This window comes from Cimex lectularius, unplaced genomic scaffold (assembly GCF_000648675.2).
Source record: "Cimex lectularius strain Harlan isolate CLEC.00 unplaced genomic scaffold, Clec_2.1 scaffold17, whole genome shotgun sequence".
Taxonomy (NCBI): Eukaryota; Metazoa; Arthropoda; class Insecta; order Hemiptera; family Cimicidae; genus Cimex; species Cimex lectularius.
This window is the reverse complement of record NW_019392640.1, coordinates 1,265,148-1,278,335: the sequence shown is the minus strand read 5'-3', so window position 1 is coordinate 1,278,335 and position 13,188 is coordinate 1,265,148. Positions and strand designations below refer to the sequence as shown.

The window sequence follows — 13,188 nt, the reverse complement described above, 5'->3', positions numbered from 1 at the left end:
AAACACAATTGAAATGAAAAAAAAAAAAAAATAGATTTCATATTTAGCAATTTAAAATGGTTTCTACATCTGATGGTGATTGTGTGTCTTATTGAAATTGTGATCGGCCAAGAAACTTTCTAAGATGAAAAGACTTACTTCTCTTGTAATACATCCTTTACTGGCTTTGTGAGGCAAACTTCACTTTGATACATTTGCTAAATACTTTGTGGGATAAACTTATCACACTTGTAGTACATTGGCTAGATACTTTCTGAGGTAAATTTATCACACTTCTAATACATCCACTGGTGACTGTAGCTTACTTGTTACGCTTGTGATAAATCCTTAAGATATATTTACATTCACACTTGAGATATGTTAGCTAAGGGTAAACTTATCCAACTTGTGATACATTCTGTGGTGATGTTGTTAACAACTTTACACTTGTGATATCTTAGCTAGATATTTTATGTGGTTAACTTATCCAACTTGAAATAACACCTACTGGTGACTGGAAATGGGGGGATAATTATACCTCTCCTAGTGACTTTGTGAAGTACACTTCACACTTGGGATACATTAGCTACATACTTTGCGCCAGTACCCAAGGCCAGTTCAACATAATGCCACCTTCTCGCAGACCAACATCCAGCATACCACACTATTACAACACTTGTGGTAAGTCTGATGGAGAATTTGTGCTAGCAATGTGAGATTTCAGTTGGTGACACATAAATTCTAAATGGAATTTAGGATGGGATATAGATTAAACCAAACATTTCCATAATTAAATATTGTGTTTTTACAAATAACACTATTACACATATATACAATCAGCTAGACAAGCAATATACAATTTTAAATTACAATAGTTTTGTATTATATTTTATATAAGAGACAGTCTTTATAAAAAAAAAAAAGAAAAAAAAAACATGATATGGCAGTTTTGATTATTTTAGTGTTCCAATCTCATTGTGAACAGTTTAAAATGTGGAGACAAGACACATAAATTTTTATATACTTTTTTAAAGCAAACGACAATTCATATTATTGTTCAAGTTAAAACATTTTTATTTTGTTACTTTTACGTAACTGCAATACTGTGTACTGACATAATTTTTGAAATTTAATCACAAAAATAAAAATAATTAAATAAAAAGACAAAATAAAAGTAACACAGTCTTTCAGCTATAACCTAAATGTCTTTAAATAATTATAACTATACATTTGTTATGAAAATTGTTCTAAATTAACATTTGGGTTAATGCCCTCCATTCCAATAAAAGGCTGGCAAATATAAATAAGTTCATTACAAACAGGGAAGTATGCACACATTTGACAATTTGGTTAAAGCATGGTATAAAAGGTCCTCAGTCAGTTTCTGTTGTTCTTTAAATGATTTTTGTTCATTTTAAAAGTTTGCCACTCAAACTCATTGTAATGAATCAGTTTGACGAAACTGACATAAAGGCCTGTTAAGAAGGGATGGTCAAGTTGGCCTCACTTCCATTGAGCCGGGGATCGTCTGCGTACATGTGATTGGTGGGCTGATCACCTTTCTCTAATGCTGTACAAAGAGAGATTAAATTAATGGAGTTAGAATTTTGTGACAAATAATCGTCAACAACAAAACAAAATTTTGGTTGAATGGAATTTGTGTATTGTAATTGAATGGAAGTAGTGTTTGTTGTATGGGTTTGTTTACACATTTATTAATTTAAGTAACTAGAAATAAAGTTGTAGTCACAAGGTAATTACGAGGTTTAATGAAAGGTGATTTTAAACAAAGGTATTTTAACTATGAGGTTATATGAACCCTCAGGATGCTGGTGTTTTTGTAAAAAAGCATGTCAGGTTCAAAACCAGCGGCCTTGCATTGGAATCCAAGACCTTTACCTTACCGTGACCATTGCGGCCAACGATGCCTATAGTATGTGCGTATATTGAATAATGAAGGATGTAAACCACCCTCCATCCAATTGTTATTTATCTTACAATATAAATATAAAATGTACTATTTGTGACTGCCTGTAAGTATGGTGATGATCATAAGATTTTTTAATAATACCACTACCTTCGCTTTCAATTATCGCCATCTCTTTATCTTCGATAATGTAAAAGGATGTGATGAGGAAACATATCGCCCCAATAATTTCTATGAAACATGTCGTGAACAGTGCGTATTGCAAAGTCCGGAAATCGACTTCAGTCTTGTTGTCTTCAGCCTGGACCATATTTTCAGTCTCTGTCGTCTGCTTCAGAGCATCTGAAATCTGTGGTAGAATGTTATTATTTGTTTGTTCAAAAATTTATCGATAGACGAATACTTACGACCCCAACTAAATACGGGCTTCCTGCATCACCGAGGGCATGAGATATAAGTATTTGGAAAGCTTCTGCAGATGATCGTCTTGTAGGGAGTACAACATACTGGAAATCATTTACAAATGTATAAGACAAATATTATTTCTTTCAACAAATATAGATGTTTGTTTGTCCAGAAAAAATTTGATTTTTTCTTTTTCATTGAAAATATTTTAACACTTACCAATGTTATATCAGCCACTATGGCCCAGTTAAAATTTATAAAGACTTGTGCCAGAAAAATTAAAATGTAGCATTGTAAATCATCGGGAGTGATTATAATGGAAGGAATTAAAAATGAAAGACTCAGAACGAGCGAAACTGAACAAACCAATGCATCAGCTTTTACACCAATGTACTTCCTTCCCTTGTTAGCTAAAATAGTTCCAAGAGGCACACCCACAGCTCCGGCAATCATTGCTGTCAGTCCAAAAATTGTAGATACTCTAGAAATAGGAGAAATGTAATTTCCCATACAATTTCTTCAGTATGATACCCTGCCAGCTAACAGCTAGCTATGCCACAAACATAACACAACCACACAGACTTTAAGAAAAAAAAAAAAAAAAAATCCATTCTAGCAAGACAAGTTCGAGGAAAGTCGAATGTACATTGGCTACAATTACAGACAATACATTGGTTCATTTAACTAGACCTTATGCATGGAACGTAACTATATTAGCTTAATACGCACTTAAATTAAACATTTTTCAAAAATTAACACTTTTGATTAACATCAGGATATACTGATGAATTTAGTGCTTGACAAGGATTAGTGTTTATCTAGTGTAAATAAAATCTATCATTTATTATTGCAAGATAGTCTTAGTAATGTAATTTCAACAAATTATTAGAACGGCGTAAATAAAGGCAATCGTTATCATTGGTTGTTTGAAGAAACATTAAAATTTTGAATATAGACACATTAGATAAGGTGCAAAATTTTATATAACTTTTCTTTTTATGCTGGATTTCTCTGTGCTGAGATTGTATTTTTATAATTCATAAATAAATAACATATAAAAAAGCTTGATACAAAAAATAAAGCAGTTTCCTTACCAACAGTATATCTGCAACAATGGCCCAGTTAAGGTTCAGTGAGACAGAACCTAAAAATACAAGGAAATAGACGACAGTGGTGTTGCTATTGGCGAGGACTAGGGCTGCAAAAATGAACGGCGCACTTATAAAAAGCCCGAACGAGCAGATGAGGGGGTCCGCCGAAGGGTACCTGTTTCGCATCCGCGTCGCTAGCATTGAGCCCAAAGGTACACCAACAATGCCCGCAAGCATGGATATTGCACCAAAAATCAGTGAGACTCTGACAAAAATGAGACGTAAGACAGTGATCAGAAAGCAAATGCGCTGAATTAGAAACTTTACTTACTCAGTGGTATTATCGACTTGCGATCTTGAGATAATTTTTTGGCCGAGGGCGATAAATTTGGGAGCCCACCAAGCCAAAGCTCCTGTTACAAAGGCTACACAGGTAAAACCAAGGGTTGAGAGCATAAAGCTCTTACTGCAAGAAAAAATCAATATTTACCAAAATAATTGTAAAATAATGATTGATTTTATCATAAAAAATTGCAAAAGTAACATTAAGAATTGTTCTTTAAGAACTTTTGGTTATTTTTTTTAACAAAGACATACAGCAGCCAAAAATAGTGAAATGAGAATGAAAGAAATTTCTAATTGTTTAGTTATATTATCATTATTAACTACTAAAAGTTTCACCAGTTTACTTACTTTTTTAATAGAGATTTTACATCTTTATAATAATTTCCTGCTTGGAGAGACCCACGCCCTTCTATTTCCCCTCTTGGAGGGTCTGACATTACAAATATGATGAGCAAGACTGCTATCAATCCGAGGCAGGGGGTGAACCTCAGACCGAACCGCCAGTTCCCGAAGAGTGAATAGCCGCTTGCTCCAGTTATGTAGCCAAGACCACTGAAATCAGATTATTAGAAATATCTATTATACAATATTGTTTTGTCTGTTGTTTACCTTCCGACCGGTATGGCAAAATAAAAGATGGCTAACATCTTGGAGCGAAGATCGGAAAGGAAGAGGTCGCTGATTATGGTAGGTGATATTGTTGAATAACTTGCCTCACCGATGCCAACCAATGCTCGGAAGAGCAAAAACAAACGATAATCCTAGAAAACCACAATTAGATCAGACAAATTTCATACAAAATTTATTTAATATTGAGGTTGTGAGGCGATGACCTGTAACTTGATTGTCTATGTATATGATAAATAATATTTCACAAAAATCAAGTAAGGTTTGATTGAGATAGAGGAAAAGTGAGAGATTGAGGGAGAAGAGAGGAGAAAATGATTGATCAAGGGAGGAGAGAAAAGGAAGAATGAGTGATTGATTAATTTGTAAGAAAGAAACAAAGAGAATGACTAACTTCAAATAATGAAGACAATTAAACATTTACCTGCATGAATGAGCCAATTAAAGTCATCAGAGTCCATAGAGCCACGCCAAAGGCCATAAGCCACCGACGGCTGTACCGGTCACCGAGGTAGCCAAAAAGTGGGGCGAAGATCATATAACTGATGACAAAAACCGTCTGCAGGAGGCCTCCATAGGAATCGCCAATGTTAAATTCATTCTGCACTTCCTTCAGAATGCCTGAGAAAATGTTTTGTTGCTTTTGAGAAAGAAAACATACGGTAATATATTATTATATTTTTCCCTAACAGCCTACTATGAGGGTACTCATGGAGGATCTTTGTTTTAGAGTAATTTTAAACAAAATTTATCTATCAACAAAACAAAAACAGTTGAAATCAACCCATCTCATATAATTATAATTGAGACTATTGGGTTATGAAATGTCTGTTATAATTATATTAGCATCCGAAGGACGTGGGTTCGAATCCCACTCATGACACCAACTTTTTCATCTCAACCAAGCTCTTACATAAAAAGATTAATTAATTGAAAGAAGCAATTTGGTCAATCAGACCACTAAATATAATGTGTTGTTAATAATAATGAGAGATGGGCAAGCAAATACCCTACCCTGTTATTGCCTCGATGATAGATATACTATGGCCACATAAAACTTAAGGTAATAAAATAAATAAGACATACGTGCATACAGATTTAAAAGACTAGTAAACTTGAAATGAACAAAATTATAACTTTAGCACCAGTCTTACATGAAGTAATGAACAGATAGCAATATGGGAAAAGTATAAAATAAATCACATTTGCGATTATTTTAAGGGAATTGTCTTCCACTAATGTGTACAAAAAATGTCAGACGGTATTTTTGGATTTATGGAGAGAAATTCCTACTTGCGAACTGAAGAACGCTTTGATAAATGGTCCTGGCCCTTTCATGATTAATGGCTCATGAAATCTCCCTAACCAAAACTCAGAGAAAAATATCTCAACAGAGGACGAATTTGCAGGCCGGAGATTGATCAATATTAATAAAAGTGTAATAGGCCAAGATGATGCGGATAAAAATCATTGCTTGTTGCTAATTCTCTATAATTTGTACGGTATAATAAAAAGTTCTTAATATATAAACCTCAAGATGAACACTGAAGTTGTTATTTATCAAAAAAATATAAATAAGTACTAAAAAAAGTATTGAACCAAGTGTTAGAACAGTGATTTTATTTTATTAAATAAAAAACAGTAAATATGACAAACTGAGTGTCAATAATTCATATCAGACATGAGAAGTGGTCTTTGGACGTTTGGACCTCCCCCTCGAAAGTGCTTCACAATCGAGACGGAAGCACGTGCCGAGACGGTGTTTTTGTTGGGCTTTTCCTATTTATTTGTGTTCAATGGAGAAGAAAGGCTTTCACTCGCATACTTGCCGAGGGGCGGATCGATTTTCGACAACCTTTGAAAGGGCAATATGTTTGTGACATACAAACACACGGGGTTTGTTTACACCGCTGGAGGGAAAAGCCGCGTGTCCTGGTCCTAGGGGAGGAATTACGATGAGTCACAGGGAGGCTAAAAGGACCGTGTCTGCTAGACTCTAAGGATGGGGAGCGATTTTACTCTGACTCAATCGAAAAGCTGAGTTTTACGGTTGAAATGCTAAATAATTAAAGATTCGCCTCTTTGGTCCATATGACAGAAGAAAAAAGCAGAAACGTGTCTGACGGGCCAAAACCAGTGTGTTAGGAAGTTCAAAATGATCAGAAACGACAGAACGAAAAAACAGAAAAACATTAAAGTAGAATTGGCAAAAAGGCTGACATAAGTGAGGCTAGGCGGACCAGAGAAGTAAATTTCAATTGACCGTCCGTTGTTCGTACGCCGTCATTTTGCTGAAGATAATAAATTAAACTTACACGTCTTACCAAGGACTATTAATATCTTCTTAACAGTATTGTCAATTATATTGCTTTGGGCCGAGTTTTACGGTTGAAATGCTAAATAATTAAAGATTCGCCTCTTTAGTCTATATGACAGAAGACGGAAAAATCAGAAACGACAGAACGAAAAAACAGAAAAACTTTAAAGTAGAATTGGAAAAAAGGCTGACATAAGCGAGGCTAGGCGGAGCAGAGAAGTAAATTTCAATTGACCGTCCGTTGTTCATACGCCGGCATTTTGCTGAAGATATGTAATAAATTACACTTAAACGTCTTACCATGAACTATTAATACCTTCTTAACAGTATTATCAATCATACTGCAATATATTACTGTAATAAATATTATTGTATTGCTTTCCAGCACATAAGAAGTATTTTAGTTGAATTTCTTCTTAGTCGGACTGGAATTCAAAGTAATGATAAAGCAGCAACGATTTATTGTTTCACAATTGATAAGACATAATCCGTTAGGAAACAAACATCTGTAAATCCATCAATGGTGTGGTAATTTACGATCGTTTACTTGTTGAACGTTTAAGAAAGACGTTTTTGACAATCTGAGTGGTTCGGTCTGCGCGTTATCCATCGCGACAGCCTCTGAAAACTAACAATTTAAACTTTTCGTAGCAAATTGAGAAATTTAAACAAAACTATATATATAAAAAAAAAGGTTTAACTCCGTGCAAGCTTTATAATTTATTTAACCAGGCGAGATATATTTAATGGTAATACAGTTTTTACCATCTACCCAGCACACTAGGATTTATTGTGGATTTGCTCCCAACTGGAGAAAAAAGTTGGAAATTAGCTAGAACTTCAAAGAGAGCTTAATTTGTCCTTTTTAGGAAGGGTGCGAAGATGCGAACCTTGTACAGATAGGAGTCCAATTTGAGTGCAGTTTAAAGCTTAAAACGTATACAAAAATCTTTTCAAAAGTTCAAACTATATGTTTATCAAAAATTTCAAAGCTTTCATAAAATTGAACCATTTTTATTTTAATTTTTTCTCATAAAATTCTGCCCTTTGTCAATTAAGATGTTCTTTAACAATTAAGAAATCGTCCATAATTAGTGAATCAATAAAGTGCATAAAAATTGATAATATTCTTCTTAGATATTGAATCCGAAAGATGGTGGGTAAAGAAGGCGATAACAAAAATGTGCAATAACGCAAAAATGCAGTATCTAGTTGCAGAAATAACGACATTTATTATCCCATTCTAAATGATTTTATTTTCAAAGTTTCAAGCTATACATCGAAAATTCTTCTTAAGGGGGTAGGTTACAAGGTATGTATGGCTCCAGAACGGCTTTCCCAGGCTATAGCCTTTTCCAAGCTAATGAGGGGCAGTTTTACAGGATATGTTTATGGTCCCTTCGAGTCATAATCGACATTGGTGATCTGTCCATTGTCCAATTTTTTTAAGGAGCATTTCCAAATATACAGTGCTTTTTTTTCATTTGGCTATAGTTTATGCCAGTAAATGGATTTGGGCGTATGAGTTGCTGCGAGGAACCTTTTTTTAGCAAGTTTATTTGTCCTTATTGCTTGAATTCCCATATGCCCGGGTACCCACTTTTAGGCAGTTTCAGACAAGTTTTGAGGCTTGGAGAGCCTTTAGAGCTGCCTAACTGTCTGAACGAATTATTGTTGCATCTTTGAGATGTTTATTATTTATTGTGGTCATTTTTCTATAGCTAGTTGAAAGATGGTTACGGTGGGTCCATTTGGTGTACAAAATTAGGCTCCTGTATATCCGAATGAAGTACGTATTGAATTAACAGTGCACATGACTTCAGGGAGAGTACTACCTGTACAGGATTAACAACTGTGTTGTCCCCGGTTCTAGTAGATCCGTACGCCTTTTTCACTTTAGCCCACGATTGGCAGAATACTGGAAGGAATAGGAGACTTATAGACTAGGCAACTGCAAATTGCCTGAACATAGGCTGAAATGAATTTTCTGACAGCTCTCAACAAACAGTCTCGAGGTTGAGTTCTCTGTGTTGTTAGCGACTTGGCACCTACCAGAATGACGCTGGCGATCATACTGCCTACCTTAGAGCCAGGCTTGGTTAAGGACAAATAATATATTACGTACGTTGTAAGTCAAGGGTTTGTTTTTGAAGATTTTTATTCTGTGCCTCGATGCTTTGACTAAATTTGAAGTCTTTTATTCATCTTGACCTCCAAGTAATTTACTGACTCTTTGGGCTCTCAAGTCAAGTATTTCCTGTATTTGTTCCTCAGAAAAAGCTTTCGTTTTCTTGAACAATAATACAGACCGCTGTGTAACTGTTTACATATAAGTTACCGTAGGTCGTAAAGTTTTGACGGTTGAGGTTCGGAAATCTGTAATATTTGAAGTTAGAATCCAATTTATTATTTTATGTTGAAATCCTATGAGATCATTGACAAATTTTTATTTTGCCCCTTAAATTAGGCCAATGACCTCATAGGATTTCAGCAGGAAATAATAAATCTATCTATCCATATCTAATATATCTAAAATAAATAATAATCCAAATCTAACAAATAAAACGACTAACGAATGAATTGTTAGAACAAATCAGGATCAAATCTTTTCGTATGGAAAGATTAATTATTAACTATAAATTACCTATAAAATCGTAAAATTAACTCATTTGAATATTATACAGTGTTTTATATCTAAAATAAATAATAATCCAAATCTAACAAATAAAACGACTAACGAATGAATTGTTAGAACAAATCAGGATCAAATCTTTTCATATGGAAAGATAAATTATTAACTATAAATTACCTATAAAATCGTAAAATTAACTCATTTGAATATTATACAGTGTTTTATTAGATTTCCTGGCTCGCTGGACCAAATAAATTCTTTTCAATTAATTAAGGTTTTGGTTGAGTTAAAAAAGTCACCGTCACAAGTTAAGGAGGGAATATTCAAAAGGTGGGGTTGAGATGGGAAGTTAGTGTCCGAGTGGATCGAAGTCACGATAGCTCAAGTGGTAGAGCAGCAGCGTATTTAGCCGAAGGTCGTGGGTTCGAATCCCGCTTGTGACGCTGACTTTTTTTATCTCAACCAAAACCTTAATTAATTGAAAATTATACAGTGCTTTAACCCAATGCCAAGGAATATTTTCCAGCTTGTAATTTCTTCACTCCTATTTTCTAATGTTAAATCTTCTTTAAAGAAGTTGTGACATTAATGATACACCATAAAGCAAGGACATGTTCTTAGCATTACAGTCGGTGACCGCCCCTTAGAGTGGTGTTTTAATCACCCTGAATGGGGTGGCCCTCGGCTGTAAATCATAATTTACCCTACATCTACCCATGTATCACAATTAGGCCATGAGAATTTATTGCAGCGGTGGTTTTAATTTTGAACAATTTCACGTATCGAATGTACACGTTTACACCCCTTTTTTTTCGGCAGGGGCTTGTGATGTTTATTTAAGGGATAAATTTACATCGAACAAACATGGGGGTGGGAAGGAAGAATCAAGGCGAAGCTTTAAAACTTGTTTTTTCTTTTTAACTACCCCTCTACTAACTGGTGTTAATAAATACCTACATATATTTATATAATAAATGTGGTAGAAAGAAAGCCCTTATCCAAAAAACGTACACTGTGCTCAGTAAAAGGAGATCTTTAAAATCATTGGACTGCCTGTTCTAGCTTGATATGCCCCAATTTAATCCAAATAAAAGTTAAAATGTAGATAAATCATGTTATATTTTTTCTTAGATTGTTTATTTATTATAAACCAATTCAAAAATTAATGTACTTGAATTTAATTGTGCTTCTATGTTTTTACTAAATTAAATTTTTGCCCTTGGCGTTAAGAGGGAAACTGACTTTCCAGCTTTGCAGGCTTTATACCAAAATATTCCAAGTAAAACAAGTTTTATGGGAGACAAAGAAAATATATAATACAAAATATTTCCATATTAAATATGTCGGTTTCGTTGGGAATAAATTTGTATTAAATTAAAAAAATAAAGCTTCATTTCTGCTAGGACTGGAGTTAATCAGATTCGGCTGGAAAGGGCAGGTTTGCTTTATTTAATCGTGTTTTATTAAAGAAAATATTAAAACGGAGAGATCAATCCCCTTTTCCCCCAAATCTGCCTCTTTTCTTCGAGGATTCGAGTCGGTTTTTCCATTTGTATGATAATTTAATTGGAGGCAGGGGATCGAACCTTAATTTGAACACAGTCTTGTGCGAATTGTTTAACAAATTTAAGTTTTACACTCTGCCAAGGCCAATTTTTAACCCTTACAAAACCATTCGACAGTCAGTTAAATCAGTTTTCTTGGACCAGTTTTTTCTTCACTTTCATGAAATAACAAACCTAGATAAAAACTGAATGCTATCTATTGATATTTGATTACAACAATATTCCAATGATTCATGGAATTTTGAGTTTTTATGTAATCATGTTTTTTTCGTGAGAAAGTTTACCACCACGTGATTCCTAGCCAAAATTGACTTGGGGTTTGTATAATACCATTTTTTTGCTAAAGTTAACCGTTTCCGAATTGAATGAGCGCACTATAGAAGTCTTTTTTTACGAGGGATCGCAACAGCAGAGGTTATATCAACCCTCGGGGTGCTGGTGTTTTCGAAAAATAGCCCATTTGTAAGTATGTCGGGTTCGAATGCAGGGCCGCTGGATTCGAACCCGGGACCTTTACCTTACAGTGATGAGCGCCGTGTCAACGCCTAAACCGTTGCGGCCACCGACGCCCCCCTCTAAAGAAGTTGATACAACCTGTATATATACCTCAAGTTGTCAACGCAGAATAGACACAAAACATACAATACATATATGTACATCACATTCACTACCCCGGAGAACTCTATATTACAAGGGGCGGGGTTGAACCCACCCATTCTCGCTAATAACTTTCTTTTACTCTCCAGGTGTCACACACCCACCCTAGAGAAATCGATTCTCCTCGGGGCGGGGTTAAACAACTCAAGTTAATAAATTACATTCATTCTAATAAATTAACATGAACACAACACCCGATACCAACATAGATGTCTGGCAACATTCACTCCTCAGAGTACTCAATTTGCCCCGGGGCCGGGTTGAACCACTCCAATCTCGCTAATAACTAACTTTACTCTCCAGCTCTCCCACACTCACCCCACAATATTCGATATTCCTCGGAGCGGGAATAATCCCCTTCCTTTCTCCCTAATAATTTACATTCATTCTAATATGTTAACATAGACTTAGAGTATGAATTTGCACTTAATTACTTTTATTGCTTTATAACTTAATATTCCATTATCTACTTTTATTTTTCAAGGAATGTATTTAGTTTTGCTTCTTTTTAATTCAATTTAATAAACGTAACTCAATAAAAGGTTAATTTGACTTAAGTGAATTGTTTATTGTCTGTCCCTGTTGGTCGTAAAAGAAAAAGCAATAGATCTTACAGCTGCACCTGGTTTATTTGATATTTCTGGGTCCGTCGTATTTAGAGATAAAAATGTAGGGAGAAGAGGAATTTTAATATTCTCAGTTTTTATCTATTTTTAATTTAAATGTTTTCGTCTGGCACATGGAAAAGATCGGGGTGGTAAAATTCGACACGACCCCAGGCTCAATTTCGCCGATTGCTTTTATACATCCTCATTTTCTTTCTCCTCTCCACAACGCTTGATTTAAATTAATTACAGAATGGTGGCGGATTGTGAGAGATCTCAGGTTATTTCCCGAGGGGGATTTTTTCACGTTGAGAATATTACGTTGAAAGGGTACGGGGATAAAAAAGAATGTTTATCCTCACAAAGGGTGGAAGACATTAAGGCAATTTTAAAACATACAAGGTTTTAAAAGTGAGAATATTTTATTCACGCAAGGATTCAACAATCGTGGTGTTCTGAAGTTGGTAAAAAACAAGAATTGCATATGCGCTATGCTAATCCGCTTGGAAAATTCATAGGGAATCGCCTAGAAAGCAACCCACGCAATCCCTGAAAATTTCATCTTCGTATAATGTTTCGGAGATACAAGTACGGGATTTTACGTTTGCGAGTGGAAATTTTTATTTTGGAGAACCAAAATTTTTTTCAATTTCTGCATGAATACAAACAAGGCTTCCTACCTTCGGTAGTTCGGAAAAAAGAAGTTGTTTACTTTTCTCACAGTTTTGTTCATGTTGTAAAAATAAATGCATGGGCATTTCTTACTATATTCTGAAAGTGATTACTATTCTACAATAATTAGCATATACTGATTTTTAAGTTATATGGGAAGACACCTGCTTTGATCCTGAATATGTTAATGAATTGAGGCCAGACAGGTAGAAAAATGAAGAGTTCACATCTTAAAGAAACCATCGGCATTTCAGTGAAACTGAACACACCAATGTCTAACATCAAATATGATTCTCAAAAAGCCGTAAAGTTGGGTCTTTGTTAACAATAAGTTTCGTATATATACACGTCCAAACTTGACGTACA

The 13,188-nt window shown here is 34.7% G+C and overlaps 1 protein-coding gene across 5 annotated transcripts in view; it reads right to left on the bottom strand.

Moving 5' to 3' along the window:
* Window positions 1–13,188, bottom strand: part of LOC106672247 (protein spinster) — a 57,604-nt gene that overhangs the window by 460 nt on the left and 43,956 nt on the right. For 2 of the 5 annotated variants that reach the window (XM_014403524.2, XM_014403528.2), the window contains 8 exons: window positions 4,799–4,995; window positions 4,357–4,508; window positions 4,096–4,299; window positions 3,734–3,868; window positions 3,406–3,667; window positions 2,314–2,412; window positions 2,054–2,255; window positions 761–1,549 (listed from right to left, as the gene is read on the bottom strand). In XM_014403524.2, coding sequence (XP_014259010.1) covers window positions 1,458–1,549; window positions 2,054–2,255; window positions 2,314–2,412; window positions 3,406–3,667; window positions 3,734–3,868; window positions 4,096–4,299; window positions 4,357–4,508; window positions 4,799–4,995 — 1,343 coding nt within the window. In that variant the 3' untranslated portion in view covers window positions 761–1,457. Of the gene's footprint in view, window positions 1–760; window positions 1,550–2,053; window positions 2,256–2,313; window positions 2,413–2,530; window positions 2,793–3,405; window positions 3,668–3,733; window positions 3,869–4,095; window positions 4,300–4,356; window positions 4,509–4,798; window positions 4,996–13,188 lie in introns of those variants that run through there. The other 3 variants (XM_014403525.2, XM_014403526.2, XM_014403527.2) reach the window with 3 other exon arrangements.